We start from the raw sequence: 27,285 nt of genomic DNA on the forward strand, positions 1-27,285 counted from the left end.
ACGTTTGTTGGGCGTATTCATTTGTAGTTTTCGATTTTCCCAGCACATTTTTCTCTAAAATGTTCACAAATCATACTGGTTTTAAAGTAGTAGTTTTAAACCAGTAGTAGTACTGGTTTTAAAGTAGTATGTTGTTCCGGAACATGATGTGAATTCCCGTGTAAAAACCCGTAATCTATATAAAAACGTTCGTTTGGCGTATTAATTCGTAGTTCTCTATTTTCCCACCACATTTTCCTCTAAAATGTTCACAGATCATACTGGTCTAAAAGTAGTAGTTTTAAACCAGTAGTAGTACTGGTTTTAAAGTAGGATGTTGTTCCGGAACGTGATGTGAATTGCTGTGTAAAAACCCATAACCTATATGAAAACGTTCGTTTGGCATATTCATTTGTAGTTCTCTATTTTCCCACCACATTTTCCTCTAAAATGTTCACAGATCATACTGGTTTTAAAGTAGTAGTTTTAAACCAGTAGTAGTACTGGTTTTAAAGTAGTATGTTGTTCCGGAACGTGATGTGAATTTCTGTGTAAAAACCCGTAATCTACATGAAAACGTTCGTTTGGCATATTCATTCGTAGTTCTCTATTTTCCCACCACATTTTTCTTTAAAATGTTCACAGACCCTTTGGAAGACTTCGAATCATTTTTGCTCATAATGCTGCAGTCCTCTGGGAAACTTTTACTAGATGTGTGATGAAATTAAGATGTGGAATGAGAGTATAAAATTGTTCAGATTTAAGTGTTCTTTTTTATTTTGTTAAAAAAAAAGTTCTTACTTGATCAAGTTTTATTCCTGTAATTTAGAGGCTAATTTCAGAGCAGGTTTTGACATTTTTCATTTATTCGTTCAGTCAGTCGTATTTATTGAGTGTTTAGACTGTGAGCCCACTGTTGGGTAGGGACTGTCTCTATATGTTGCCAACTTGGACTTCCCAAGCACTTAGTACAGTGCTCTGCACACAGTAAGCGCTCAATAAATACGATTGATAGCAGAGCACCGTACTAAGTGCTTGGAAAATACAATTCAGCAATAGAGACAATCCCTGCCCCCACCGGGCTTACAGTCTAGAAGCGGGGAAACAGACATCAGAACAAGCAAGCAGGCATCAATATAAGTAAATAGAATTATAGATATTTCACATCAAAACAAGTAAACAGGCATCATTATAAATAGATTTATAGATATGTACGTGTATACACAAGTGCTCTGGGGTGGGGGGACGGGTGTAGAGCAAAGGGAGCGAGTGGGGAGCTTTAGAGAGGCAGCGTGGCTCAGTGGAAAGAGCCCGGGCTTTGGAGTCAGAGGTCATGGGTTCGAATTCCGGCTCCGCCACATGTCTGCTGTGACCTTGGGCAACTCACTTAACTCTGAGCCTCAGTTACCTCCTCTGTAAAATGGGGATTAAGATTGTGAGCCCCACGTGGGGCAACCTGATCACCTTGTATCCCCCCAGCGCTTAGAACAGTGCTTTGCACATAGTAAGGGCTCAACGAATGCCATTATTATTATTATTATTATTATTATTATTATCATTATTATTATTACTCGACTCGGAGGGGAGGTGGAGCTGAGGAAAAACGGGGCTTAGGTGGTATTTCAGAGGTGTAAATGCCCATAAGTGGAGATTGTACTCAAGCAGGGAACATGTCTACCAACTACCAGCTGTGCACCTCAGGTGCTCAATAAGAAGCAGCATGGCTCAGTGGAAAGAGCCCAGGCTTTGGAGTCAGAGGTCCTGGGTTCAAATCCCGGCTCCACCACTTATCAGCTATGTGACTGTGGGCAAGTCACTTCACTTCTCTGGGCCTCAGTTACCCCATCTGTAAAGTGGGGATGAAGACTGTGAGTCCCCCGTGGGACAACCTGATCACCTGGTTAACCTCCCCAGCACTTAGAACAGTGCTTTGCACATAGTAAGTGCTTAATAAATGCCATTATTATTATTATTATTATTATTATTATTAAGTAATTGAATGAACATACTGCCCCCAGATCCATCGTGATGTTACCCTCATGCAGTCATTCTCTGTGCTTGCTAGGTAGGAGTCAAGGTGCCACCTGACCCGAGGGGAGGATAACATCCCGCCCTGAGATCATTTGGAAACTTCCAGTTCCCGAGCTCAGGTCAATCCAGTCGATCAGTGGTATTTATTGAGTACCAGCGTGGCTCAGTGGAAAGAGCACGGGCTTTGGAGTCAGAGGTCATGGGTTCATTCATTTAATCGTATTTATTGAGCGCTTACTGTGTGCCGAGCTCTGTACTAAGCACTTGGGAAGTCCAAGTTGGCAACATACCTCTAGACTGTGAGCCCACCGCTAGGTAGGGACCGTCTCTAAATGTTGCCAACTTGGACTTCCCAAGCGCTTAGTACAGTGCTCTGCACACAGTAAGCGCTCAATAAATATGAATGAATGTAGAGACGGTCCAAATCCCAGCTCCGCCACTTGTCAGCTGTGTGACTTTGGGTAAGTCACTTAACTTCTCTGGGCCTCAGTTACCTCATCTGGAAAATGGGGATTGAGACTGTGAGCCCCCCGAGGGACAACCTCATCACCTTGTAACCTCTCCAGCGCTTAGAACAGTGTTTTGCACATAGTAAGTGCTTAACGAATACCATCATCATTATTATTATTACTTACTATGTGCGGAGCTCTGTATTAAGCATTTGGGAGCGCATTGTACAACAGAATTGGCATATAGACTAGACTGTGAGCCCACTGTTGGGTAGGGACTGTCTCTATATGTTGCCAACTTGTACTTCCCAAGCGCTTAGTACAGTGCTCTGCACACAGTAAGCGCTCAATAAATACGATTGATTGAGTGATTGTTGGGTAGGGACCGTCTCTATATGTTGCCAGCTTGTACTTCCCAAGCGCTTAGTACAGTGCTCTGCACACAGTAAGCGCTCAATAAATATGATTGATTGACTGTTGGGTAGGGACCGTCTCTGTATGTTGCCAGCTTGTACTTCCCAAGCGCTTAGTACAGTGCTCTGCACAGTAAGCGCTCAATAAATACGATCGAATGAATGACCGAACCGGCAGGCACGTTCCGTGCGTTTTCTTTCTTCGTTCTTACATTCATTCGGTCGTATTTATTGAGCGCTTTCTGCGGGGAAATCACTGTACTGAGTGGTGGGTTGCCCACCACTGGAAAATTAGGGACTATCCTTGCAGCCACATCCATGTCTGAATTAAACAGTATCGGACTGGGGAAGAATTAGTCGGATATGCTCCTGCAGTTGGGAAGTCTGGGCTGTTTTCCGTCCCGCAGGGGGTGAAGCCTCTGTTCCCAAAGTGGCGGAGTATAAGTGGTCCCTCAAAGACCGGGGGTGCGGGGCCGACGGTGGCTCCTTCTAGACTATGTTGCCAACTTGTACTTCCCAAGCGCTTAGTACAGTGCTCTGCACACAGTAAGCGCTCAATAAATACGATTGATTGATTGATTGATTGATTGATTTTTGGCCGGAGGACTACCTTAGAGCAGTCCTTCAGGTGGAGGAATTATTCTCCTCACCTTTAAAGCCTTATTGAAGGCCCTTCTCCTCCAAGAGGCCTTCCCTGACTAAGCCCTCCATTTCTGCACTGCCGTCCACATCATATTTTCTCATCGGCATTTTGATACGAAGTTGATGTGATTTTTGGTATGGGTCTTTAATAATAATAATGGCATTTATCAATTATTTATTACTCCCAACCGCTCAGTATAGTGATTTCCCCACAGAAAGCGCTCAATAAATACGACTGAATGAATGTAAGAACGAATAAAGAAAACGCACGGAACGTGCCAGCCAATTCATTCGTTCATTCAATCGTATTTATTGAGCGCCTACTATGTGCAAAGCACTGTTCTAAGCGCTGGGGAGGTTACAAGGTGATCAGGTTGTCCCACGGGGGGCTCACAGTCTTAATCTCCATTTTACAGATGAGGTAACCGAGGCACAGAGAAGCGAAGTGACTTGCCCACAGTCACACAGCTGACAGTTGGCAGAGCCAATTTGTCTTGTATAAGAAGACAAAAATACTTTTTGAAAAAAGCTAAAAGTGAAATTGGTTCACAGCTATATATGCCGGGATTTGAACCCATGACCTCTGACTCCAAAGCCCAGGCTCTTTCCACTGAGCCACGCTGTCTTTCTTTCCGTGTAATATTTTTTGCCCTTTTTGTCTTTAGGACACTTACTCTTGTCTGTGTGATTCAGTTTCATCTCTGAAATCGAACGGAATTGTCAGTAAATGAGTGTTCTCCAGCAGTACCCCGCAAAGCAACACAATGAATCAATCAATCAATCAATCAATCGTATTTATTGAGCGCTTACTGTGTGCAGAGCACTGTACTAAGCGCTTGGGAAGTACAAGTTGGCAACATATAGAGACAGTCCCTACCCAACATGAAGTAGTTTAATGTTAAATGGGGAGAAGTGGTGTGTCATAGCCTTAGTATGAAATTTATGCTGAAGATTTCTGTCACTTCTGCCAAAGTGTAGTTTTTATTGTGACAAAAAACTTTAAAAACAAAAATAAAAATAAAAACAAAAAACTTTATCTTCATTCAGTTAATGAAGATAAACTGACAGGTGCACCCAAAGCATGCCCCTATCACAATTATTTACCTCATGGCATCTTCAAAAGTCACGAGGCTTATTTATCCAGGTGTAAATGGGATCGTAAATACAGTAATTTTTCTATAAAACATATTCGGGGAAGAAAAGTTACGAACTTGTTCAAAGTGTTCTAGGGTATTACCGCATTATTTGGGGAGGTTAAAATTGAATTTCAAATGCTGAAAAAAACGTTGCCAAGTATAACTGTTTTCATTCAAAGCAAGAACAGTAAAATATTCCAAATTATGTGAGAATTCAGAAGTGTTGAAGAGAAATAATTGTCCAGATAACTATATGCTATTTATAGAGAATTAGTTGGTCATTCTGGCAGACTTCCAAAACAGGTTAACGAATGAAACCATGGATGCTTTCCCTGGGGATGCGTTAATGTTTCCTAGTCCAGAACCACTTTCCCAGAGGGGCTGGGAACACTTACCAGCCAATGTTCCTTTCCGGAGTAGTTAATGAAACCTATTTTTCCAAATGCATAAAAAATTCAAATTTAAGGACATGTATTTGGTTGGTAATGATTAAGAACTGGAAGTATTTTGGCAGATGTTTGATGCGGAAGGGCACCTCTGGGGACAAAAAAATGTCCTGTTTTCACTAAGACGTAGGTACACCCAAGTAGCTTGGTTTTAATATTAATAATAATAATAATGGCATTTGTTAAGCGCTTACTATGTACAAAGCACTGTTCTAAGCACTGGGGAGGATACAAGGTGATCAGGTTGTCCCACGGGGGGCTCACAGTCTTAATCCTAATGCAGAAGGACCGAAGAACCTCTTGTTTTATGAATTTGCCGCAGCATATTATCTTCTGCCGATATTAAAGACCTCATTTTGTCTCCTCCTCATCATGCTCCTCAGCTTCTTCTCCCTGGCGTTATTTTTTGTGAAGGAGGTACCGCTGTCTTGGCTTTCCACGCCCCTTGATTTTTATTCAATGTCTGTGTCTTCATTTCCCTTCTTCTTAGTTAAGGCCCTCCGCATGAGCAGTTATACCAAGAGATTAAGCCGTGTAATTTATTTACCTTTTTAGATTCTACTCTTGTGAGAAGCAGCGTGGCTCAGTGGAAAGAGCATGGGCTTTGGAGTCAGAGGTCATGGGTTCAAATCCCGGCTCCGCCAACTGTCAGCTGGGTGACTTTGGGCAAGTCACTTAACTTCTCTGTGCCTCAGTTACCACATCTGTAAAATGGGGATTGACTGTGAGCCCCAAGCGGGACAACCTGATCACCTTGTAACCTCCCCAGCGCTTAGAACAGTGCTTTGCACATAGTAAGCGCTTAACAAATACCATCATTATTATTATTATTATAAGTAGGGATTATTTGTATTTGGAAGCAGCTTTAAAACGTAGGTGCATCTCAACTGGCAGTAGAAAGTTTCTTGCACAAAAAATGCACGTGAGGCTTTATGAAAACTGCAGTGATTCCTTTCCCTTATCAAACTATTGTTTCAGCTGGAGGATTAAAAAAAATTAACCCAGTGACATGTAAATAATTAAAACATGAATCCAAGGCAATTTGCCACCGTCAGAAGAACAGTTCAGTGAAGTGTTTGTGTGCGTGTTTAACTTTTAAATGAAATTAGGGTTTATGAAAGGTGCTAGATTGACAGCCTTCCTTGAGCAACAAGAGTTAAAGGTTCCTTAGACCTCCCCAATTTTCATTCATTTATTCAGTAGTATTTATTGAGTGCTCACTGTGTGCTGAGCACTGTACTAAGGGACCCAGAGGGATCTCCTCTAAAGGTAAGGAGATCATGAAACCTAGATGATCATTCAGTCCTTAGGAATCTGTGCTGAAACCATTAGCCTGTTTTAAAAGTTTTTCCTCTGTGCAACAGTTGATCCCTTACAAAGTTGATTTCAATCAATCAATCAATCAGTCGCATTTATTGAGCGCTTACTGTGTGCAGAGCACTGTACTAAGCGCTTGGGAAGTACAAATTGGCAACATATAGAGACAGTCCCTACCCAACAGTGGGCTCACAGTCTAAAAGAGTGGGCTCACAGTCTAAAAATTTTCATAAAAATAAGTGTTTCAAAGACTAACCTTCTTTCACTAGTAGCCTCATATAGCATACATACTAATACTAATCATACTAATACATCAAGCGCTTAGTACAGTGCTCTGCACACAGTAAGCGCTCAATAAATTTGATTGATTGATTGATCATAGCCTGTGATGTACATCAGCAGAGATAATCTTCAGGTCCCATCTCCAATCCCCTCCTCAGTCTTTACATAGTAGCAATCCTCTACACTTTGAGGTCGAAGCTGGGTTCTCTCGCTTCAAAAATCAAAACATCTTTGGCTCTGAAAGGATGCTCACAGGTAAATGTTTCCTCTTCCAAGGGCTTATCGTCGCCATTTACTTGCATGATATGCTTTCATAATATGCTTCCACCACTTACTTGGTAATGGCATTTATTAAGCGCTTACTATGTGCTTAACTGTTCTAAGCACTGGGGAGGTTACAAGGTAATCAGGTTGTCCCCCGGGGGGCTCACACTGAATCCCCATTTTACAGATGGGTAGGGACTGTCTCTATATGATGCCAACTTGTACTTCCCAAGCGCTTAGTACAGTGGTCTGCACACAGTAAGCGCTCAATAAATACGATTGAATGAATGAATGAATGAATGAAAGTACTTGGGAGTTTCCGTGTAACAAAGTTGGTAGACAAATTCCCTGCCTACAAAGAGCTTACAGTCTGAAGGACTCAGTGAATGCCGTGGATTGCTTGCTGAGTCCCTTTCAGGATTCACCCCTTGATTTGCAGAAACCCTGTTATTTGCTCCCAAAAGAAGACCATGAAATCAAATCTTTTCTGCATTTTTCTTGTTACGTTTGAAGATTCATCCTAAAATCTATGAGGATTTCTTCCTGCTTTTCATATACAGTCTAAGAATTTTCTCAACACATCTTTCAGCCAGACACCTACCCAAATGTGAATTTCACTTTCCTCTTTAAGCACAAAGGACAGCTGTTTATCATTCCAGAGTTTTCTTTTTAACCAGCTCTTTCTAAACATGTCGTCAAAGGGATAGCAACGATATATATATGAAGACGGAGAGATTTGGAAGCCCAGAATCAGAGAAGCAGCGAGACTAGTGGATAGAGCATGGGTCTAGGAATCAAAAGGATCTGGGTTCTAATTGTGCTTAACTTCTCTGTGCCTCAGTTCCCTCATCTGTAAAATGGGGATTAAGACTGTGAGCCCGGGGTGGGACAGGGACTGTGTCCAACCTGATGAGCTTGGATCTACCCCAGTGCGTAGTACAGTGCGTGGCACATAATCAGCCCTTAACAAATGCCATAAAAAAATTAAAAAGACGAGAGTACTATAGCTGGAGAAGCAGTGTGGCCTAGTGGAAAGAGTGCGGGCTTGGGAAATCAGAGGACCTGGATTCTAATCCAGATCCACCATGTACCTAATGTGTGACCTTGGGTAAGTCACTTCACTTCTCTGGGCCTCAGTTTTCTCCTGCAAAATGGGGATTCAGTAACTCTTCTCCCTCCTCCTCAGACTGTGAGCTCCAAAATTATCTTGTATCTTCCCCAGTGTGTAGTACAGTGTTTGGCACATAGTAAGCACTTAAGCACCACTAGTTGTACTTCTGGGTTTTGAAGTGGCAGTTTTTATCCAAGTCCTTGCTCACAGCTTACCTTTCAAGCTAAACCGAAATTCTTCTGGAACCCGGATTAATGGGGCGTTTCTCATTTGTTTGTCTTTTAAGGATTCGGATTTGGACGTAAATTTGAAGTGGAAATGAAAAGAAATAGGCCAGTGGTAACTAGACAAGCTCCTGGTGGGCAGGGAATATTTCTACCAACTCTGTTGTAGTTTCCCAAGTGCTTAGTAGAATGAACACGGTTAAGTGCGCCATAAATGTAATTAATCGGTTAATTGAAAGGTCTCGTTTTCCATCTGAATTTTGCTTGGAAATTTTCGTCGAAACTTAGGTGCTTTAAATTGGGGTTATTTGGTAGCGTAACGGTTTTCTTTATGAGATTCCGTGTTTAGAGGAGAAAAATGCCAGGTCTAGGAGTTTGAACCTGATTCTCCCAGGGACCGATGTTAGTCCATGGATGTTTTAGGCAATTTTGGTGGATTACTGACTCTTTCAGAGCACAGAAGGACCACTTACTCCACTCCCGTATACACTATAAGCCCGTTATGGACAGGGATTGTCTCTCCTTATTGCTGTATTGTACTTTCCAAACCCTTAGTACAGTGCTCTGCCAACAGTAAGCGCTCAGTAAATACGATTGCATGAATTATGTGCACTGCGATAATACATTCACTTGTCCCCCTTGTTGGTCTGAAGTAGTTCCTGCTTTTCCAGTGCTGCTCACTTACTACCGGAGAGTAACTCGGGCCACTTCAGAAATGAGCATCTCTCTCTCTCTTTTTTCTTTTATATTCACCGCAAATATTTCTTAGTAATTTCTTTAGGTAATATAACTTGGTGGTGATACAAATGTGCCGGAGAACACCGTGTAACTTTTTCCCCTTCATTTTAACCTTAAGGTCCGCGAAATGATTTCACGCCCTTTTACCAATCATGCTTTTGTGTTCTTGTCTTTTTATATTGTAGTGCGTGGGAGATGGGAAGTAATGATAGTTGGCACCTAAACTAAGATACCTGTATAGACACCACCATCCCAGAACTTCAGGATGAATGGGGATATGCCTCATGTTCCCATCACTACTCTTGCGGGGATCGCTAGTCTCACAGACCGTAAGTAACACTTTTGTTCTACGTATTGTGCTTGATTTCCTCGTGGATTTCACAGATCTATCTACTGTGATCATTGTTTTGGAGAGAGAAGGAGCAGGGATCCTTTAGGGGGTCCCCAGTGTGTTCCCTGAACAATGTTCACGATGAGGGAGACATTTCTAAGTAACGACCAGTTAGGGTGACTTTTCCCTTTAACGCTTCTAATATACACGAGATTCAGTATATAATTAGTGCTCCCTTTTTACCGTAATCGTGGAATTTGGTTAGTAGTAATAATAATAATGATGGTATTTTTTGAGCACTTACTATGTGCCAAGCACTATTCTAAGCACTGGGATAGATGCAAGGTAATCAGGTTATCCCATGTGGGGCTCAGTCTTAATCCTCATTTTACCGATAAGGTAACTGAGGCCCAGAGATGTTAAGTGACTTGTCATCATCATCATCAATCGTATTTATTGAGTGCTTACTATGTGCAGAGCACTGTACTAAGCGCTTGGGAAGTACAAATTGGCAACATATAGAGACAGTCCCTACCCAACAGTGGGCTCACAGTCTAAAAGGGGGAGACAGAGAACAAAACCAAACATACTAACAAAATAAAATAAATAGAATAGATATGTACAAATAAAATAAATAAATAAATAAATAGGGTAAAAAAAATATGTACAAACATATATACAGGTGGTGTGGGGAAGGGAAGGAGTCCAAAGTCACACAGCTGACAGTTGGCAGAACCGGGATTAGAACCCATGACCTCTGACTCCCAAGACCGGGCTCCTTCCACCGAGCCGTGCTGCTTCTTCAGTGGGACTTCAGCTTCTGTGTTTTCAGGGAATGTTTCAAATCTTAGGTGTGGGCGGTCTTAGGCGTACGTGGGTGTGGGAAGCAAGGAAAAAATAGGGAAGGCAAGAACAAGGCAGAAGGGAGAAGTCAGGAGATAGAGCACTAAGATTTGAAGAGTGCAAATTTTTGAGGAATTTTAGTGAATCAAAACCAAGCATGACACATTTTTATCCCAAGTAACAAAAATGGCCATTAGCAATTGGTGGTATGTATTGAGCGCTTGCTGTATGCAGAGCACTGTACTGAGCGCTTGGGAGCATTCAATAAAACAGAGGCGGTGGACACGTTCAGTGGCTAATTGAAACAGCAGTTGATCCACTTGCCAGTGACCCACTCCTTGGCGTAACCATGGCCTTGGGCAGCTTCTGGGTTGGCCAGCAATTTCCAGAGCAGTTTGTTCCCCCCCCGTAGTTCCGGGTGCTTGCAGAAAACTGAAGCTCCTAAAGAATTTAACATTTAAACTGTGAGCCCAATGTTGGGTAGGGACTGTCTCTATATGTTGCCAATTTGTGCTTCCCAAGCGCTTAGTACAGTGCTCTGCACATAGTAAGCGCTCAATAAATATGATTGATGATGATGATGATGATTTCAATGAAATATAATAATTGGTATTTGTCAAGCACTTACTGGGATAGATGCAAGGTAATGGGGTTATCCCATGTGGGGCTCAGTCTTAATCCTCATTTTACCGATAAGGTGACTGAGGCCCAGAGAAGTTAAGTGACTTGTCCAAAGCCACACAGCTGACAATTGGCAGAGCCGGGATTAGAACCCATGACCTCCGACTCCCAAGACCGGGCTCCTTACTATGTGCCAAATACTGTGCTGGGGCAGATGCAAGATAATCAGGTTGGACTCCGTCCCTGTCCCCCCCAATGGCCCTTCTCAGTCTGAGTAGGAGGGAGAACAGGAATTTGAATCCACATTTTAGATGAAGAAATTGAGGCGCAGCCAACTTGTGACATGCCCACGGTCACATACACAGCAGACAAGCGGCAAAGCTGGGATTAGAACCCAGCTCCTCCAACTTGCAGGCCCTTCCTCGTTCTGCTAGCACACCTTCCTTCTCATGGCACCAGTTTTAATGGAAAATTGGCAGCCTTACATCTAAAATTTTGATTTGTCATTAGCTAAGGTTTTTCTATTCTTCTGGCTTTATGTGTTATTTGCTAGAACAACAGTCCATTATCTTTTACCTCTTAAGAGCCCAGTGTTTAGATTTACTATCATTATTATTCTCATCACCCTTTCTATTGTTAATATTTGTGTTATTTATTAAGGGCTTGCATTTTAAGATGGTTCTGTTCACACTCTGAGCCAAGATAAGTGTGTTCAATATGTAAAGAAACATGCAAGTGTTTCTGTAAGCTATTGGGCTGACAGAGAAAAACCGAGTGAACGAGAACCGTTAGCCTCGTCAGAGCAGCACTCTTTAGTATTTGGTAGTCTCTGTCTCCGAGGTTGTGCTTTTATGGTGTGACTGGCCACTTAATAAATCCATTCATCCCACTTAGGAGGTGAGTGAAAAAATCCAGAGAATAAATATTCACAGTTTAGGACCAAGCTGCAGCCAAATATAATATTCAGTTTCTTAAATCTGATACTTGTCAAGCAGGGACACTTGATTTTTCATTTTTAGTAATAATAATGACATTTAGTAAGCGCTCACTATGTGCAAAGCACTGTTTTAAGCACTGGGGTGGTTACCAGGTGATCAGGTTGTCCCACGGGGGGCTCACAGTCTTCATCCCCATTTTACAGGTGAGGTAACTGAGGCACAGAGAAGTTATCCCTTTTAGACTGTGAGCCCACTGTTGGGTAGGGACTGTCTCTATATGTTGCCAACTTGTACTTCCCAAGCGCTTAGTACAGTGCTCTGCACACAGTAAGCGCTCAATAAATATGATTGATTGGTTGATTAAGTGACTTAATAATAATAATAATGATGGCATTTATTAAGCACTTACTATGTGCAAAGCACCGTTCTAAGCGCTGGGGAATTTACAAGGTGATCAGGTTGTCCCATGTGGGGCTCACAGTCTTAATCCCCATTTTACGGAGGAGGTAACTGAGGCCCAGAGAAGTGAAGTGACTTGCCCAAAGTCACACAGCTGACAGTTGGCAGAGCAGGATTTGAACCCATGACCTCTTGACTCCAAAGCCCGGGCTCTTTCCACTGAGCCAGGCTGCTTCTCTAATGTGGGGCAAACGTTGGGTGGAGCAGTGAGGGCTGGGGGGAAATGGGAGGTGTGGCTTTGCATTGACTAAGGGTGGAAGAAGCGAAGAGGAAGAGAGGGAATAAGGAAAAAGAGGGGACGAAAGAGGAAGCAAAAAGTACCAAAGGAAGAGCCCCCGCTCCTTCTCCACTGTCTCCCCTCTAATCCCAAGGGCCGGAAATGAGTGATTCCCCTCAATCCTCCCTTAAGTCTGTCTCCTGCCTCACTGCACACTCCGCAGGCCTCCCACAGGTCTATATAAATTCTCCCCACTTCAATCCATACTTCATGCTGCTGCCCGGATTATCTTTGTCCAGAAACGCTCTGGGCATGTTACTCCCCTCCTCAAAAATCTCCAGTGGCTACCAATCAATCTGCGCATCAGGCAGAAACTCCTCACCCTGGGCTTCAAGGCTGTCCATCCCCTCGCCCCCTCCTACTTCCCCTCCCTTCTCTCCTTCTCCAGCCCAGCCCGCACCCTCCGCTCCTCCGCCGCTAATCTCCTCACCGTTAGGCCTCGTTCTCACCTGTCCCGCCTTCAACCCCCGGCCCTCGTCCTCCCCCAGGCCTGGAATGCCCTCCCTCTGCCCATCCGCCAACCTAGCTCTCTTCCTTCCTTCAAAGCCCTACTGAGAGCTCACCTCCTCCAGGAGCCCTTCCCAGACTGAGCCCCTTCCTTCCTCTCCCCCTCGTCCCCCTCTCCATTCCCCCCCATCTTACCTCCTTCCCTTCCCCACAGCACCTGTATATATGTATATATGTTTGTACATATTTATTACTCTATTTATTTATTGTATTTGTACATATCTATTCTATTTATTTTATTTTGTTAGTATGTTTGGTTTTGTTCTCTGTCTCCCCCTTTTAGACTGTGAGCCCACTGTTGGGTAGGGACTGTCTCTATACGTTGCCAACTTGTCCTTCCCAAGCACTTTGTACAGTGCTCTGCACACAGTAAGCGCTCAATAAATATGATTGATGATGATAAATTCCCTCGCTGTTAGCTACAGAGTTTCCATCCGTGGGTGTTCTCTAGTGGATAATAATAATAATAACAATAATAATAATAATAATAGCATTTATTAAGTGCTTACTATGTGCACAGCACCGTTCTAAGCTCTGGGGAGGTTACAGGGTGATCAGGTTGTCCCACGGGGGGATCGCAGTCTTAATCCCCATTTTACAGATGTGGAAACTGAGGCCCAGAGAAGTGCAAAGCTGACAATTGGCAGAGCAGTGACCTCCAACTCCAAAGCCCGGCCTCTTTCTATTTAGCCACGCTGCTTCTCTAGCCACGAAGACGCCGGAGTCTACCCAGTGCCCGCTTTATATTTCTAAGGATTCAGTCACCACTTGTGCTGTGAAGACCCCCAGGCTTGGCCCCGCTCCCCACAGTGACTGAGAGGGATGGTAGAGGGCAAGAATTACTCTTCTGATCCTTTTTCAAAACCAAAGGGCAGAGCCGGCTAGCCGCACTCCCCTTCCTGCCCCGTAAACGAGAGAGAGAGAGAGAGTGTGCGTGTATTCATTCAGTCGTATTTATTGAGCGCTTACTATGTGCAGAGCACTGTACAAAGCGCTTGGGAAGTCCGAGTTGGCAACACATAGAGACGGTCCCTACCCAACAGTGGGCTCAGAGTCTAGAAGGGGGAGACGGAGAACAAAACATAGTAACAAAATAAAATAATTAGAATAAACATGGACAAATAAATAGAGTAATAAATGCGTACAAACATATATACAGGTGCTTTGACAAATAAAATAAATAGAGTAATAAATATGTATAAACATATATACACCCTCGTCCCCGTCTCCATCCCCCCCATCTTACCTCCTTCCCTTTCCCACAGCACCTGTATATACGTATATATGTTTGTACATATTTTTTACTCTATTAATTTATTTTACTTGTACATATCTATTCAATTTATTTTATTTTGTTGGTATGTTTGGTTTTGTTCTCTGTCTCCCCCTTTTAATCAATCAATCGTATTTATTGAGCGCTTACTGTGTGCAGAGCACTGTACTAAGCGCTTGGGAAGTCCAAGTTGGCACCATATAGAGACAGTCCCTACCCAACAGTGGGCTCACAGTCTAGAAGGGGGAGACAGAGAACAAAACCAAGCATACTAACAAAATAAAATAAATAGAATAGATATGTACAAGTTAAATAAATAAATAGAGTAATAAATATGTACAAACATATATACATATATATGTATAAATATATACATATATTTTAGACTGTTAGCCCACTGTTGGGTAGGGACTGTCTCTATATGTTGCCAACTCGTACTTCCCAAGCTCTTAGCACAGTGCTCTGCACACAGTAAGCGCTCAATAAATACGATTGATTGATTGATTGGGGAGGGGAAGGAGGTAAGGCGGGGCGGGGGGGATGTTTGTGTGTATGTGTTTTGGGCCGGGGGGTTGGGAGGAGGAAGGGGGACAAGGTAATAGCACTGGTTTTATGGTGTCCAACCCACATATGGGCTCCTACGTTGCTAAGTGTTTAACTGTTAGACCTTTTATAGATGAACTCTTAAGGCAGAGTCAGATAAGGAAAAGTCGTTTTGGAACTGGAGAGGGCCTTACGCTACCGATGCACCTCATTCAAATCGCCCCTCATGAAATTTGAAATGGCCAGTTAACGCGGGGGCCGGAATCGTGGTTAGCCCAATTCCAATGCTTCCGTTACCAGCCAGGTCCGCAGTCGCTTACGGGATTCGTTCCTGATGTTTCTTTTCATTCCCGTTAGTCCTGAACCAGCTGCCTCTTCCGTCTCCTTTACCTGCTACGACTACAAAGAGCCTGCTCTTTAACGGCCGCATAGCAGAAGAGGTGAACTGCCTTTTGGCCTGTAGGGATGAAAATTTGGTTTCACAGCTCATACACAGCCTCAACCAGGTGTCAACGGATCACATGTAAGTACGGTGCACCTTTATGTCTTACGCAGATCAATTGCAATTAGCCGGATTGAGGCTTTCATTGGAATTTTTTCGCGAGAGAAGGTTTATTAAAAAATGTATTTTGATAGTGAGTGCCTGTCACTGATAGAGGTGGGCGCTTAATTGCACAAAACACTCAGAGGATGGGAAGAAACTGGCGTTCGGCTGCAGAAGGTGGAGTCATTTTAATAATAATGATGGCATTTATTAAGTGCTTACTATGTGCAAAGCACTGTTCTTAGCGCTGGGGAGGTTACAAGGTGATCAGGTTGTTCCACGGGGGGCTCACAGTCTTCATCCCCATTTTGCAGATGAGGGAACTGAGGCCCAGAGATGAAGTGACTTGCCCAGAGTCACATAGCTGACAATTGGAGCTGGGATTTGAACCCCCGACCTCTGGCTCCAAAGCGCGGGCTCTTTCCACCGAGCCACGCTGCTTTTGATTAAGATTGCATGGGCCTCCTCAATGCTGGGGCATTTCACAGAGAAAAGATATTCTGCCTTGCCTCGGGAAAAATTGCAAGGATCCCTAGGCCTTCTGGAAGCTGGTTCCCTGCTTCCCGAAGTTGTCTAGTAGAGGGAATCCCCATTCAGTGCCAAGTGAATTTGGGGTTACGCCTTTAGCTTCAGAGCAACAAGGGGAGTCCTGGGCTGGTGCAGCATTAATAAACCAGAGCACACCCAGCAGGAATTTAAGGCCTTGTCGGTTTTGAACTGTCCATGCAGGATCAGAACACCTCCCAGCCAGGCCTTTGGGCAGATTTGAAATAATAATAATAATAATAATAATAATGTTGGCATTTGTTAAGCGCTTACTATGTGCAAAGCACTGTTCTAAGCGCTGGGGGGGATACAAAGTGATCAGGTTGTCCCATGTGGGGTTCACAGTCTTAATCCCCATTTTACAGATGAGGTAACTGAGGCTCAGAGAAGTTAAGTGACTTGCCCAAAGTCACACAGCAGACATGTGGCGGAGCCGGGATTCGAACCCATGACCTCTGACTCCAAAGCCCGTGCTCTTTCCACTGAGCCACGCTGCTTCCCTAATGTAGAATTACAGGAGACATTTGCCCCTCTAAACACACACATCCAGGTTTTGATGGAACAAGCTTCCTAAGTGTCAGGGGATGGAGGGGATCTCAACTTAAATTCTGTCTGTCTATCTATCTATACATACATGTGTATATATATACACACATATATATACATACACACATATATATACAAGTATATATATATATGTGTGTATATATATATATATATAATTGTGGGATTTGCTTACTATGTGTCAAGAACTGTACTAAGTGCTGGGGTAGATACAAGATAATCAGGTCCCACATGGGCTCACAGTCTATGGCAGGGAGGGAGAACACGTATTGAATCCCCATTTTGCAGATGAGGAAATTGCAGCACAAGCTAAATGACTTGCCCAAGGTCACCCAGCCGACAAGTGACAGAATGAGGATTAGAACTCAGGTCCTGTGACTCTCAGGCTTATGCTCGTTTTGCCAGGTCATGCTGCTTCCCACATATAAAGAGCATTCATAAGGTGTGAAATACTTTTATATGCCTTTCTTTGGGTTATTTTATATTCATTGTGTATTTTATTAAAAAAAAAAAGCTTCGGGCAGTTCTTGAGCAAACCTTTTCCTGGAGCTCTCCTTGCACTATGGATGGTGATGATGGTATGGATATGTGTCTTCATTGTTCTCATTTGTGAATTATCACCAAGCATCTGTGTCCCCATTCCAGGACAGCACCTATCTCCCTCTCTTTTTCTTTTTAAAGTGGTATTTGAGTGCTTAATATATATCAGCCACTGCACTAAGCGCTGGCGGCGATACAAGCTAATCAGGTTGGACACAGTCCTCCTTATTTTGTTTCTTTACGTCTCTGCTAGCCAGTTTTGAATCGTAGCAGGCAATGACTAGATTATCAATGGAGAGTAATGTAATTTTATGATTTTAACCGAATCCCCTCCGAAGCTTATGTGTTTGGGTTTTGTTTTGTTCTTTCCTTGTTCCCTCTTTCAATGCCAGAGAGTTGAAAGACAACCTTGGCAGCGATGATCCGGAGGGGGACATACCAGTCTTGTTGCAGGCCGTCCTGGCAAGGAATCCTAACGTTTTCAGGGAGAAAAGCATGCAGAACAGATATGGGGTACAAAGCGGTGAGACTGTTTTTGTATTGATTACATTTTGAAGTGTCAGTATTTTTAGTTTGTCATCCAAATCTGGCAATGTGTATCGGGCATTTAACTAATTCAGAAAGCTGCCTCGTATTAAATTATCAAATAACTCAGTGTGACAGGCCTACCTAATGCCCCAAACTGGCAGGTACACAGAAACCAAATGCATAAATGCAGTTGATGATGACTGACTTACAATAGCGTGTAGATAGTCAGTGGATACCAGCTGATGAAGATTTCATTGGGTAAATGAACCCCACTTAATCTTTGGAGAAACTCGGACAATTTCAGGATTAATTTTAGGGTTCCTGAACCAGCGTAGGTCTCGGGACCTCCCTAAAGTGGCCCCAAGTTCTAAGTTCATCCCTGAAAGCCACCTGAATTTTCTGTGGTCTTTTTGGATCGGAATTAATTAGGTTTAACCTGGCCAGGACTTTCTGAAATGATTCTAGAGAAGACCTGGGGTGCAGAGGAAATGTGATCTTAATTAGTAACTGAAGAGAGACATTGCGGTTGCAGGAAAATTCATGTTAATTTTTTTATCTGTTGTGTAGGAATGATGATGCCACAGTATAAACTTTCTCAGAATTCCATGCACGGTAGTCCTGCATCTTCCAATTATCAACAAACCACTATTTCACATAGCCCTTCCAGGTAAGGTAGCCCCTGGAGTTACGTTGCTGCATTTAGCTCCTTGACATCACACTCATTTTTATGCCACCGGTATGCTGTTTCAGTGGGGCGGAAAACTAACATTTGTCAAATTTCAGGTGGGGCGAACATATTGGGAAAAGTTGGGGGAGGATATAGATGCTGCTGCTAACGATGACGGTGAACACAGTTCCCCCCCAAAGAGTCATATGCAGAAGGTGGTGACTGTGGAAGAATAACCAGTGAAACCGTATAAAAGTTTGATCGTTTCCCATTTCCCAAGCGCAATACCCTGTATTTGTCCCGTTTATCTTGTTCTTGTAGGATCGTTCCTATTTTGTCATTTTGAATTGTTTCTTTATTTTTCGAAAGGGTTAACAACTGCCAAATGCACTGCCCTCTCTGTCCATAATTCGTTCTCCTGCCCAGATCGTTTTTCCAAAAAAAGGTTCGATCTGCTCAGAAACGTCCAACGTCTACCCTTCCGCCTTCACGTCGAACAGAAGCTGTTAAGCGGACATTTGTCCGCTCTCCCGCTCTCACCTCACCTCACCTATCCGTTACGACCCAGCCCGCACGCTTCGCTCCTCTAGAACCCCAACCTCCTCACCGGCCCTCAATCTCGTCTTTCTGTCCGCCCGCTCCTTTAACCATTCCTTCCTTCGGACCTGGATTCCCTCCCTTCATTCAGTCGTATTTATTGAGCGCTTAGTGTGTGCAGAGCACTGCACTGAGCGCTTGGGAAGTACAAGTGGGCAACATATAGAGACGGTCCCTACCCAGCAGCGGGCTCACAGTCTAGAAGGGGGAGACAGACAACAAAACCAAACATGTAGACTGGTGACACAAAACATGTTGACAGGTGTCCAGCAGGACCACCACAATCCCCATCTTCAAAGCCTTACTTACATCCCATCTCCTTGAAGAGTCCTTCCGTGACTGAGCCTTCATTTCCCCACTTTGCCCACCCTCGGGCTTCGCCTGTGAACTTGAATCTGTATCCCTTAAGCACTTTCTATTCACCAGCCCCACAGCCCTTTCCCTGTTCATTCATTCAATCGTATTTATTGCGCGTTTACTGTGTGCAGAGCACTGTACTAAGCGCTTGGAAGTACATATCCTCCCATTTCCCCTAATTCATTTTAATGTCCGTCTCTCCCTATTGACTGCAAATGCCCCGTGGGCCAAGTCTATAATATCCCAGACTCTCCTGAGTGCTTAGTGCAATGCACCCGGTTCTTAATAAGTAAATGCATCGATATACTGTCATTTCTTAATTTGTTGAGCATCCCTCGCCTAGGTCCGAACACCCATAAAAGCAATAGGAGGATGGTGAGGTGGGGACCTTTTCACCTGACCTAGGGATGGAATCGAAAGAGCGGTGTCGGGATGACTTTTCCCTGAGTTCCCGCTCCATCCCATACCTACCCTCTTCCCGCGCTGTGCCGAGTGGCTGAATTGTTGCCTCCCTTTCTTCTGCCGCCCTGAGTTCAAGGTTTATTCTGCGAGCGGATGCTCTGTAATAGAGCCACGGGTCACCTCATCCAGGCGTGTGGACTACTGCGATAGCTTACTTTCTTAATCATTAAATGTGGCTAGATTAAATCTAACTGGGGCTCTGAGCTAGGCTATATCACTATTTTGTCCCTAAAGCCTTCCGGTCACATACAATTTCAATACCTTATTTTTCCAAATTTCTTAGCTTATCATGAACTGATCCCACCTGCTATGTTTTGCCATCGTTTTTAGACATCAGTCAATCAATCAATCATATTTATTAAGCACTTACTGTGTGCAGAGCATTGTACTAAGCGCTTGGGAAGTACAAGTTGGCAACATATAGAGACGGTCCCTACCCAACAGTCCCACCTGCTATGTTTTGCCATCGTTTTTAGACATCAGTCAATCAATCAATCATATTTATTAAGCGCTTACTGTGTGCAGAGCATTGTACTAAGTGCTTGGGAAGTACAAGTTGGCAACATATAGAGACGGTCCCTACCCAACAGTGGGCTCACAGTCTAGAAGGGGAAGACAGAGAGCAGAACAAAACATATTAACAAAATAAAATAAATAGGATATGTACAAGTAAAATAAATAAATAAATAGAGCAATAAATACGTACAAACACATATACAGGTGCTGTGGGGAAGGGAAGGAGGTAAGGCGGGAGAGTGGGAGGAGGGGGAGAATAGCTCCTATTTGCTCCTCCTTTGGCTACAATGTAAGACAAGTTAGAAATGTGTAAAAATGCAAAATCAAGGAACGGATTGTGTTTCCTTACACATGCTTGTTTTTTTTTGTTTGTTTATTTTTTAGCCGGTTTGTGCCCCCACAGACAAGCTCTGGGAACAGATTTATGGCCCAACAGAACAGCCCAGTGCCTAGTCCATACGCCCCTCAAAGCCCTGCAGGATACATGCCATATTCACATCCTCCCAGTTACACAACACATCCGCAGATGCAGCAAGGTAAGAGCGTTGGTCGTATCTGTACAGAACCTTTCAACTCTGTAATCGTTTCTAGCCGTTGTTGATTATTGTCCTAGTTTTCCTAAAAATGTCAGTAGAGTTTTAATACTACGACTACTAATAATAATTGTGAGATTTGTTAAGTGCTTACTATGTGCCAAGCACTGCCAGACAAGCAAATTGGGTTGCACACAGTCCCACGTGGGGCTCAGGCTCAGTCTCAATCCCCATTTTACAGATGAGGTAACTGAGGTACAGAGAAGTGAATTGAACCAGACAAGTGATTTACGTTGGTTAAGAAGCAGGGATTTGAACCTCTGACTCCAAAGCCCGGGCTCTTTCCACTGAGCCATGCTGCTTCCCCATAAATATGAAATTTATGGTATAGTAGCATAATATAATCAAGTAACCTTGACTTGCTGATTCTTCAGGTAGATGTTTCAGGCATTGCAAAATAAATATACTTGTGCTTATGGTACTGTGGAACATTTCTTAGAATTCGTTAATTGTTCTAGATGCTTTCAAAGATCGTCGTCTTGTCCTTACCTCTTGTAAGAAGGTTCTCAGAAACGAGCACAAACCTTTTGTCATTTAGATTTTGACTTGCAAAACTCGACTGAACCGTATACACTGTGATGGAGCGGAGTAGTAATATAATGGTGGTCGATCAATCCCATTTATCTTCTAGACTGTGAGCCCACTTTTGGGTAGGGACTGTCTCTATATGTTGCCAACTTGTACTTCCCAAGCGCTTAGTACAGTGCTGTGCACACAGTAAGCACTCAATAAATATGATTGATTGATTGATTGAGCTCTTACTGTGTGCAGAGCATGGTACTAAGCGCTTGGGAGAGCACAATGTAACAATATTACAGATGCATTCCCTGACTACAATGAGTTTACAGTGTAGAGGGGGGAGAAATACATTAATATAAATAATTACAGATATCTAAAGTGTGGTGGGGCGGGGAAGGGGGATGAATAAAGGGAATAAGACACAGAAAGGAGTGGAAGAAAAGGAAATGAGGGCTTAGTCGGGGAAGGCCCCTTGGAGGAGATGTGCCTTCAATAAGGCTTTGAAGGGAGCGTGAGTAGTTTTCCGTTGGAAATGAAGAGAGAGGGTGTTCCAGGCCAGAGGCAGGATGTGGGCGAGAGGTCCGTGGGGAGAAAGGGGAGACTGAGGTACAGTGAGTAGATTGGCATCAGAGGAGTGAAGTTTGCGGGCTGTGTTATAGTAGCAGATTAGCAAGGTGACGTAGGAAGGGACAAGGCGATTGCTTTAAAGCCGATAGTGTGGAGTTTATATTTGATACGGAGGAGGATGGGCAACCACGGGAGGTTCAGCGGGGAAATGGGGGCTGAACGTTTTTGTCGAAAAATGAACCGGCCATCAGAATGAAGTATGGACTGGAGTAGGGAGAGGCAGGGAGGTCGGCAAGGAGGCTGATAGAGTAATCAAGGCGAAATAGGGTAAGTGCTTGGATTAATGGTGGTAGTTTGGGTGGAGAGGAAGGGGCTGATTTTAGCAATGCTGTGAAGGTCGAACTGACGGTATCTGGTGATAGATTTTACACAGGCATGTTGTTGGGTTGGGACCGTCTCTATATGTTGCCAATTTGTACTTCCCAAGCGCTTAGCACAGTGCTCTGCGCACAGTAAGCGCTCAGTAAATTCGACTGAATAAATTAATGAAGGAGCGAGGAGTCAAGAATCATGCCAAGGTTACGGGCTCGTGAGACAGGAAGAGTGGTGCTGCTTTCTGAATCAGTCAGTCGTATTTATTGAGCGCTTACTTTGTGTAGAGCACTGTACTAAGCGCTTGGGAAGTACAAGTTGGCAACATATAGAGACAGTCCCTACCCAACAGTGAAGTGATGGGAAAGTCAGGGGGAGGGCAGGATTTGGGTGGGAAGATAAGGAGTTGTATTTTTGACATGTCAGGTTAGAGGTGATGGTGGGACATCCACGTAGAGATGTCTTGAAGCAGCGTGGCGCAGTGGAAAGAGCTCGGGCTTTGGAGTCAGAGGTCATGGGTTCAAATCCCAGCTCCACCACTTGTCAGCTGTATGACTTTGGGCAAGTCACTTCACTTCTCTGGGCCCCAGTTTCCTCATCTGTAAAATGGGGATTAAGACTGTGAGCCCCCCGTGGGACAACCTGATCACCTTGTAACCTCCCCAGCGCTTAGTACGGTGCTTTGCACATAGTAAGCGCTTAATAAATGTCATTATTATTATTATTATTATTGAAGGCAGGAGGAAATGCAAAACTGCTGAGAGGGAGAGAGATCAGGGTTGGAGATGTGAATTTGGGAATCTTCCGCGTAGAGGTGGTAGTTGAAGCCACGTGAACAGATGAGTTCTCCAAGGGAATGGGCGTAGATGGAGAAGAGAAGGCAGCCCTTCTAGACTTCTAGTCTTCTAGACTGTGAGCCCGCTGTTGGGTAGGGACCGTCTTTATATGTTGCCAACTTGTACTTCCCAAGCGCTAAGTACAGTGCTCTGCACACAATAAGTGCTCAATAAATACGATGGAATGAATGAATGAACCCAGAACTGAACCTTGAGGGACACCCGTAGTTGTTAATAATAATTGTAGTAATTGTTGTATTTAAGTGCTTACTATTTGCCAAGCACTGTACTAAGCGCTGGGGTGGATACAAGCAAATTGGGCTGGGCCCAGTCCCTTTCCCATGTGGGGCTTGCAGCTTCAGTCCCCAGTTTACAGAGGAGGTAACTGAGGCCCAGAGAAGGGAAGCGACTTGCCCAGTGTCACACAGCAGACATGTGGCAGTCAATCAATAAATACGATTGATTGATTGATTGATGTGGCAGAGCTGGGATTAGAACGGCTCCTCTATCCACAACATCATGCTGCTTCTCAGTTAGGGGAATGAACGGCCAGAGAGATGGGAGGAGTACCCAGAAAGGACAGTGTCAGTGAAGCCGAGGTTGGATAATGTTTCCAGGAGAAGGGGTTGGTCTACAGTATGGTATTAGTTAAGCACTTATTGCATACCAAGCACTGTGCTAAACGCTCGGGTCCCATATGGGGCTCACAGTCCACGAGGGAGAGGCAACAGGTATTTAACACCATTTTTTACAGATGGGGAAACTGAGGAGTCATAGAGAAGTTAAGCGCCTTGCCCTTGATCACTCAGCAGACAAGTGGCAGAGCTGGGATTAGAACCAAGGTGCTCTGACTGTCAGACCCTTCTTCTTTCCACTAGGCCGTGGTGCTTACTTTCCTAAATTATAATTAATAGGGAGATTGTGAATTTGGAAAGGACAGTAGGTAGTTTTATTACGTGACCAATTTAAGTGGTAAACAGAGGTCCTAAAATTATCTGCAAAATGTTTGCAGACTTTAGCACTAAATTGGCAGGGCACTGTTAAGAACTATTAAAGTTGCATACAATTGCAATACAACAGGTAAACATTTAATCTCCGAAGTTAAAGGGGGAGAAAGGCCAAACACGCACCTGCTCAGTGTGTGTGTGTGTGGGGGGGGGGGGGGGGGGGTACGTGTGTGTACACATACATACACACACACATTTGTTCATACAGGCAGCAAAATATCTGCCTGTACAACTGATTAATGAAAAGTGCTTACTATGTTTAACCTGAATTAATTTTTTTCCGAACATGAACTACAAGCTCCTCAAATCAAAAGCCAATCCATTTGATGAAGGTCGGTTGCTCAGTTGACTTAGCTTCTGAATGGATAAAGTGGGTGTACAGATCAGGCTTGCAGATAAGCATTTGCAAGGCACCTAAGGACAGATAAAGTGCAGTTCACCTTTTTCAATTACCTCCACACTTGCAGCGATCTAGCTGCTCCAAAGCAAAGGGGGGATTTCTTTTGGAAATTTTGGAATTTTGGATTTCTTAGGAGGCCAGGATAGCTGTCTGGTATCGCTCAAGCGCTCAATAAATACGATTGAATGAATGAAGTGGTTTCCAGAAGCGAAGACATGAAATTATCTCTAGGGAGAACAGCAGAGAAGCATCAGCGGAAACTGTACTCTGTTGTATGGCAGTGCCGTTACTTTCTTGCAAAACCTCATCCTTTCACGCTCACCCATTCGGATGTCCCGTGTGCGGACCGTTTCTTCCATTGCCACAGCACCCAGTGCCCAATATCTTTCGAGTTGACGTGCCTAGCGGAGACACGCATTTGTCGGAAAGGAGTGTTCTAGACCGAGGGCAAGTTTAGCTACCGTGCGGGATTGTAATTTCCCCACACCTTCACTTCCCCATCTTCCATAGCCTCCCATACACACCTGTCCACTCTGATCCCTTGTTTTTCCTGGAGTGAGGTAAGCAGTCTTAGGACCGAGCTAGTACTCTCTCCAAAAAGGGAAGATAATGTACAAACACAGAATAATCAATTAAATTATTCTACCTTTTTGGCGAGAGTACTAGCTCTGTTGTTTGTGCATTATTAAACTAATGTTGTGGGCAAGGAATGTGTCTGTTATTGTATTCAATCAATCGGTCGTATTTATTGAGCGCTTACTGTGTGCAGAGCACTGTACTAAGCGCTTGGGAAGTACAAGTTGGCAACATATAGAGACAGTCCCTACCCAACAGTGGGTTCACAGTCTAAAAGGGGGAGACAGAGAACAAAACCAAACATACCAACAAAATAAAATAAATAGAATAGATATGTACAAGTAAAATAAATAAATAGAGTAATAAATATGTACAAACATATATACAGGTGCTGTGGGGAAGGGAAGGAGGTAAGATTGGGGGGAAGGAGAGGGGGACGAGGGGGAGAGGAAGGAAGGGGCTCAGGGGGGTATTGTACTCCCCAAGCGCTTAGTACAATACTCTGCACACATTAAGCGCTCAATAAATACAATTGAATGAATGAATTATTATGAACCTCATCAGCAGTACTGAGAGCCTAATCCTGGCCAAGATATTTTTTTAGAAAGCGACCCCTCCATCAACGAGCTTACGGTCAAATGGGGATAATAGCAGTCGTAGATGAAAGAATATTCCAGAGTTAAAAGACGGAGAGGTTGGATGCACATAATAAACAAATGCATTTCAGAAATCGATAACAAATGAACAGGTAAAATACCTGAGAGCTGCGGTAGCTGATTTGATGGCCTCCGGGAGGTACATCAAGGGAGCCTCTTGGCAGAGGTTGCTTTATTGGAGAGGTTGGACGCAACTTGGAGAAGTCGATGTGTGAGGAGGCCATTTTATAGAGGGGAGGGACCCATGGATCAGGTGGAAAAGTAAAGGTGGTATAGTTTTGTCAGTTGTCTCTTTTTTTTTTTTTTAACATATTCCATCGTAAAAAAAAAAAAAATCTCTTTTTCTCTCTGTTTCCAGCATCAGTATCAAGTCCCATCGTCCCAGGAGGGATGAGAAACATACATGACAGTAAAGTTTCCGGTCAGTTATCTGGAAATTCAGCTAACCACCATGCCGATAATCCTAGACATGGCTCAAGTGAGGACTACCTGCATATGGTGCACAGGCTAAGTAGTGATGTATGTAATCTATAAATCACATTTTCTTTAAGGTAAAGGGGACTGTTTAACGGTTAAGTTGCGTAGCGTCCAGTAACGTGTTTTTGCGTTATCACTACTAGTGTGTTTAAAATGATGGGAATGATGAAAATCTGTTTTTGGATATATTAGGTAGGTTTATTAAGCCCCGGCTGTATATCTTTGTTTAGCCAGGCTAGTCCCAGGTTTGTGTAGGTGGTTCCATGAATTCAGAAACAAAACATAGAAAACTATACAGTCGTCCCCAAAATTGGACTGCCCAAGGTAAACCGATGGGTGTAATCTGCCCTAACTCCCAGCTGCTTTGGCTCACATTGAACGCTTTGGCCTCCACGACTAGTCTGGGGATTGCTCAGCATATGTTCAGTTTAGGTCCCACAGCATACTGCGATTTGTGTGAATGTCCTAGAATTGTAGAGCACTATAATTCCACATTTTTGTCTCTTCAGTCTGCCAAGAGTGAAGAGGCAGGCAAACTAACTTGAAATTGTAGGCCGATAGGCCAGATTTCTTAGGGGATAATGTCTGCTGTCTCAATTTCCAATCAAAATAAAGAGGTTCCACCTGATTATACTAAAAAAAATAACCCTCCCATCATTAAAATCACTTAAGATTTAAATGCTTTGAAATCATTCAGTATTCTCCCAGTGGTTCTAAAGAGGCAATGCTCCTCTTAAAGTGATTAACTTGATTCAGAGGGTAAATCAATGAATGGTATTTATTGAGTGCTCACTGTTTTCAGAGCACTGTACTGAGTGCCTGGAAGGGTTACATACAGCAGAATTAGTGGAAACGTTCCCTGCCCGTATCGAGCTTACGCTTTAGAGTAAACCTTTGACACTGGGAAAATTGAAACTCACTCCAGAGGAATGTGCCCACGGGCTCCATCCTTAGCCTTACTTAGGAGGTAATGCAGCGCTGGATGACTGCTATGATAGGCTTCTCCACTCCTGTGCCTCTACTGCCGAGCAGTCTTAGTGGAAATCCATACACTAAGTCTCCTCTGGCCTCTTCAAATTCACCTGTGGCTGCTTCATCTCTCCCCTCTCATTGACTCGGCAGTATTACTTCTCCTCC

General features: G+C 43.7%; 1 protein-coding gene across 2 annotated transcripts in view; it reads left to right on the top strand.

The window, feature by feature from the left end:
• NIPBL (NIPBL cohesin loading factor) overlaps positions 1-27,285 on the top strand; it is a 346,458-nt gene that overhangs the window by 164,693 nt on the left and 154,480 nt on the right. For both annotated transcript variants that reach the window (XM_038743872.1, XM_038743871.1), the window contains exons 2-7: positions 9,218-9,361; positions 15,182-15,347; positions 17,411-17,541; positions 18,114-18,213; positions 20,530-20,681; positions 26,030-26,190. In XM_038743872.1, coding sequence (XP_038599800.1) covers positions 9,298-9,361; positions 15,182-15,347; positions 17,411-17,541; positions 18,114-18,213; positions 20,530-20,681; positions 26,030-26,190 — 774 coding nt within the window. In that variant the 5' untranslated portion in view covers positions 9,218-9,297. The remainder of the gene's footprint in view (positions 1-9,217; positions 9,362-15,181; positions 15,348-17,410; positions 17,542-18,113; positions 18,214-20,529; positions 20,682-26,029; positions 26,191-27,285) is intronic.

This window comes from Tachyglossus aculeatus, chromosome 3 (genome assembly GCF_015852505.1).
Source record: "Tachyglossus aculeatus isolate mTacAcu1 chromosome 3, mTacAcu1.pri, whole genome shotgun sequence".
Classification (NCBI taxonomy): Eukaryota; Metazoa; Chordata; class Mammalia; order Monotremata; family Tachyglossidae; genus Tachyglossus; species Tachyglossus aculeatus.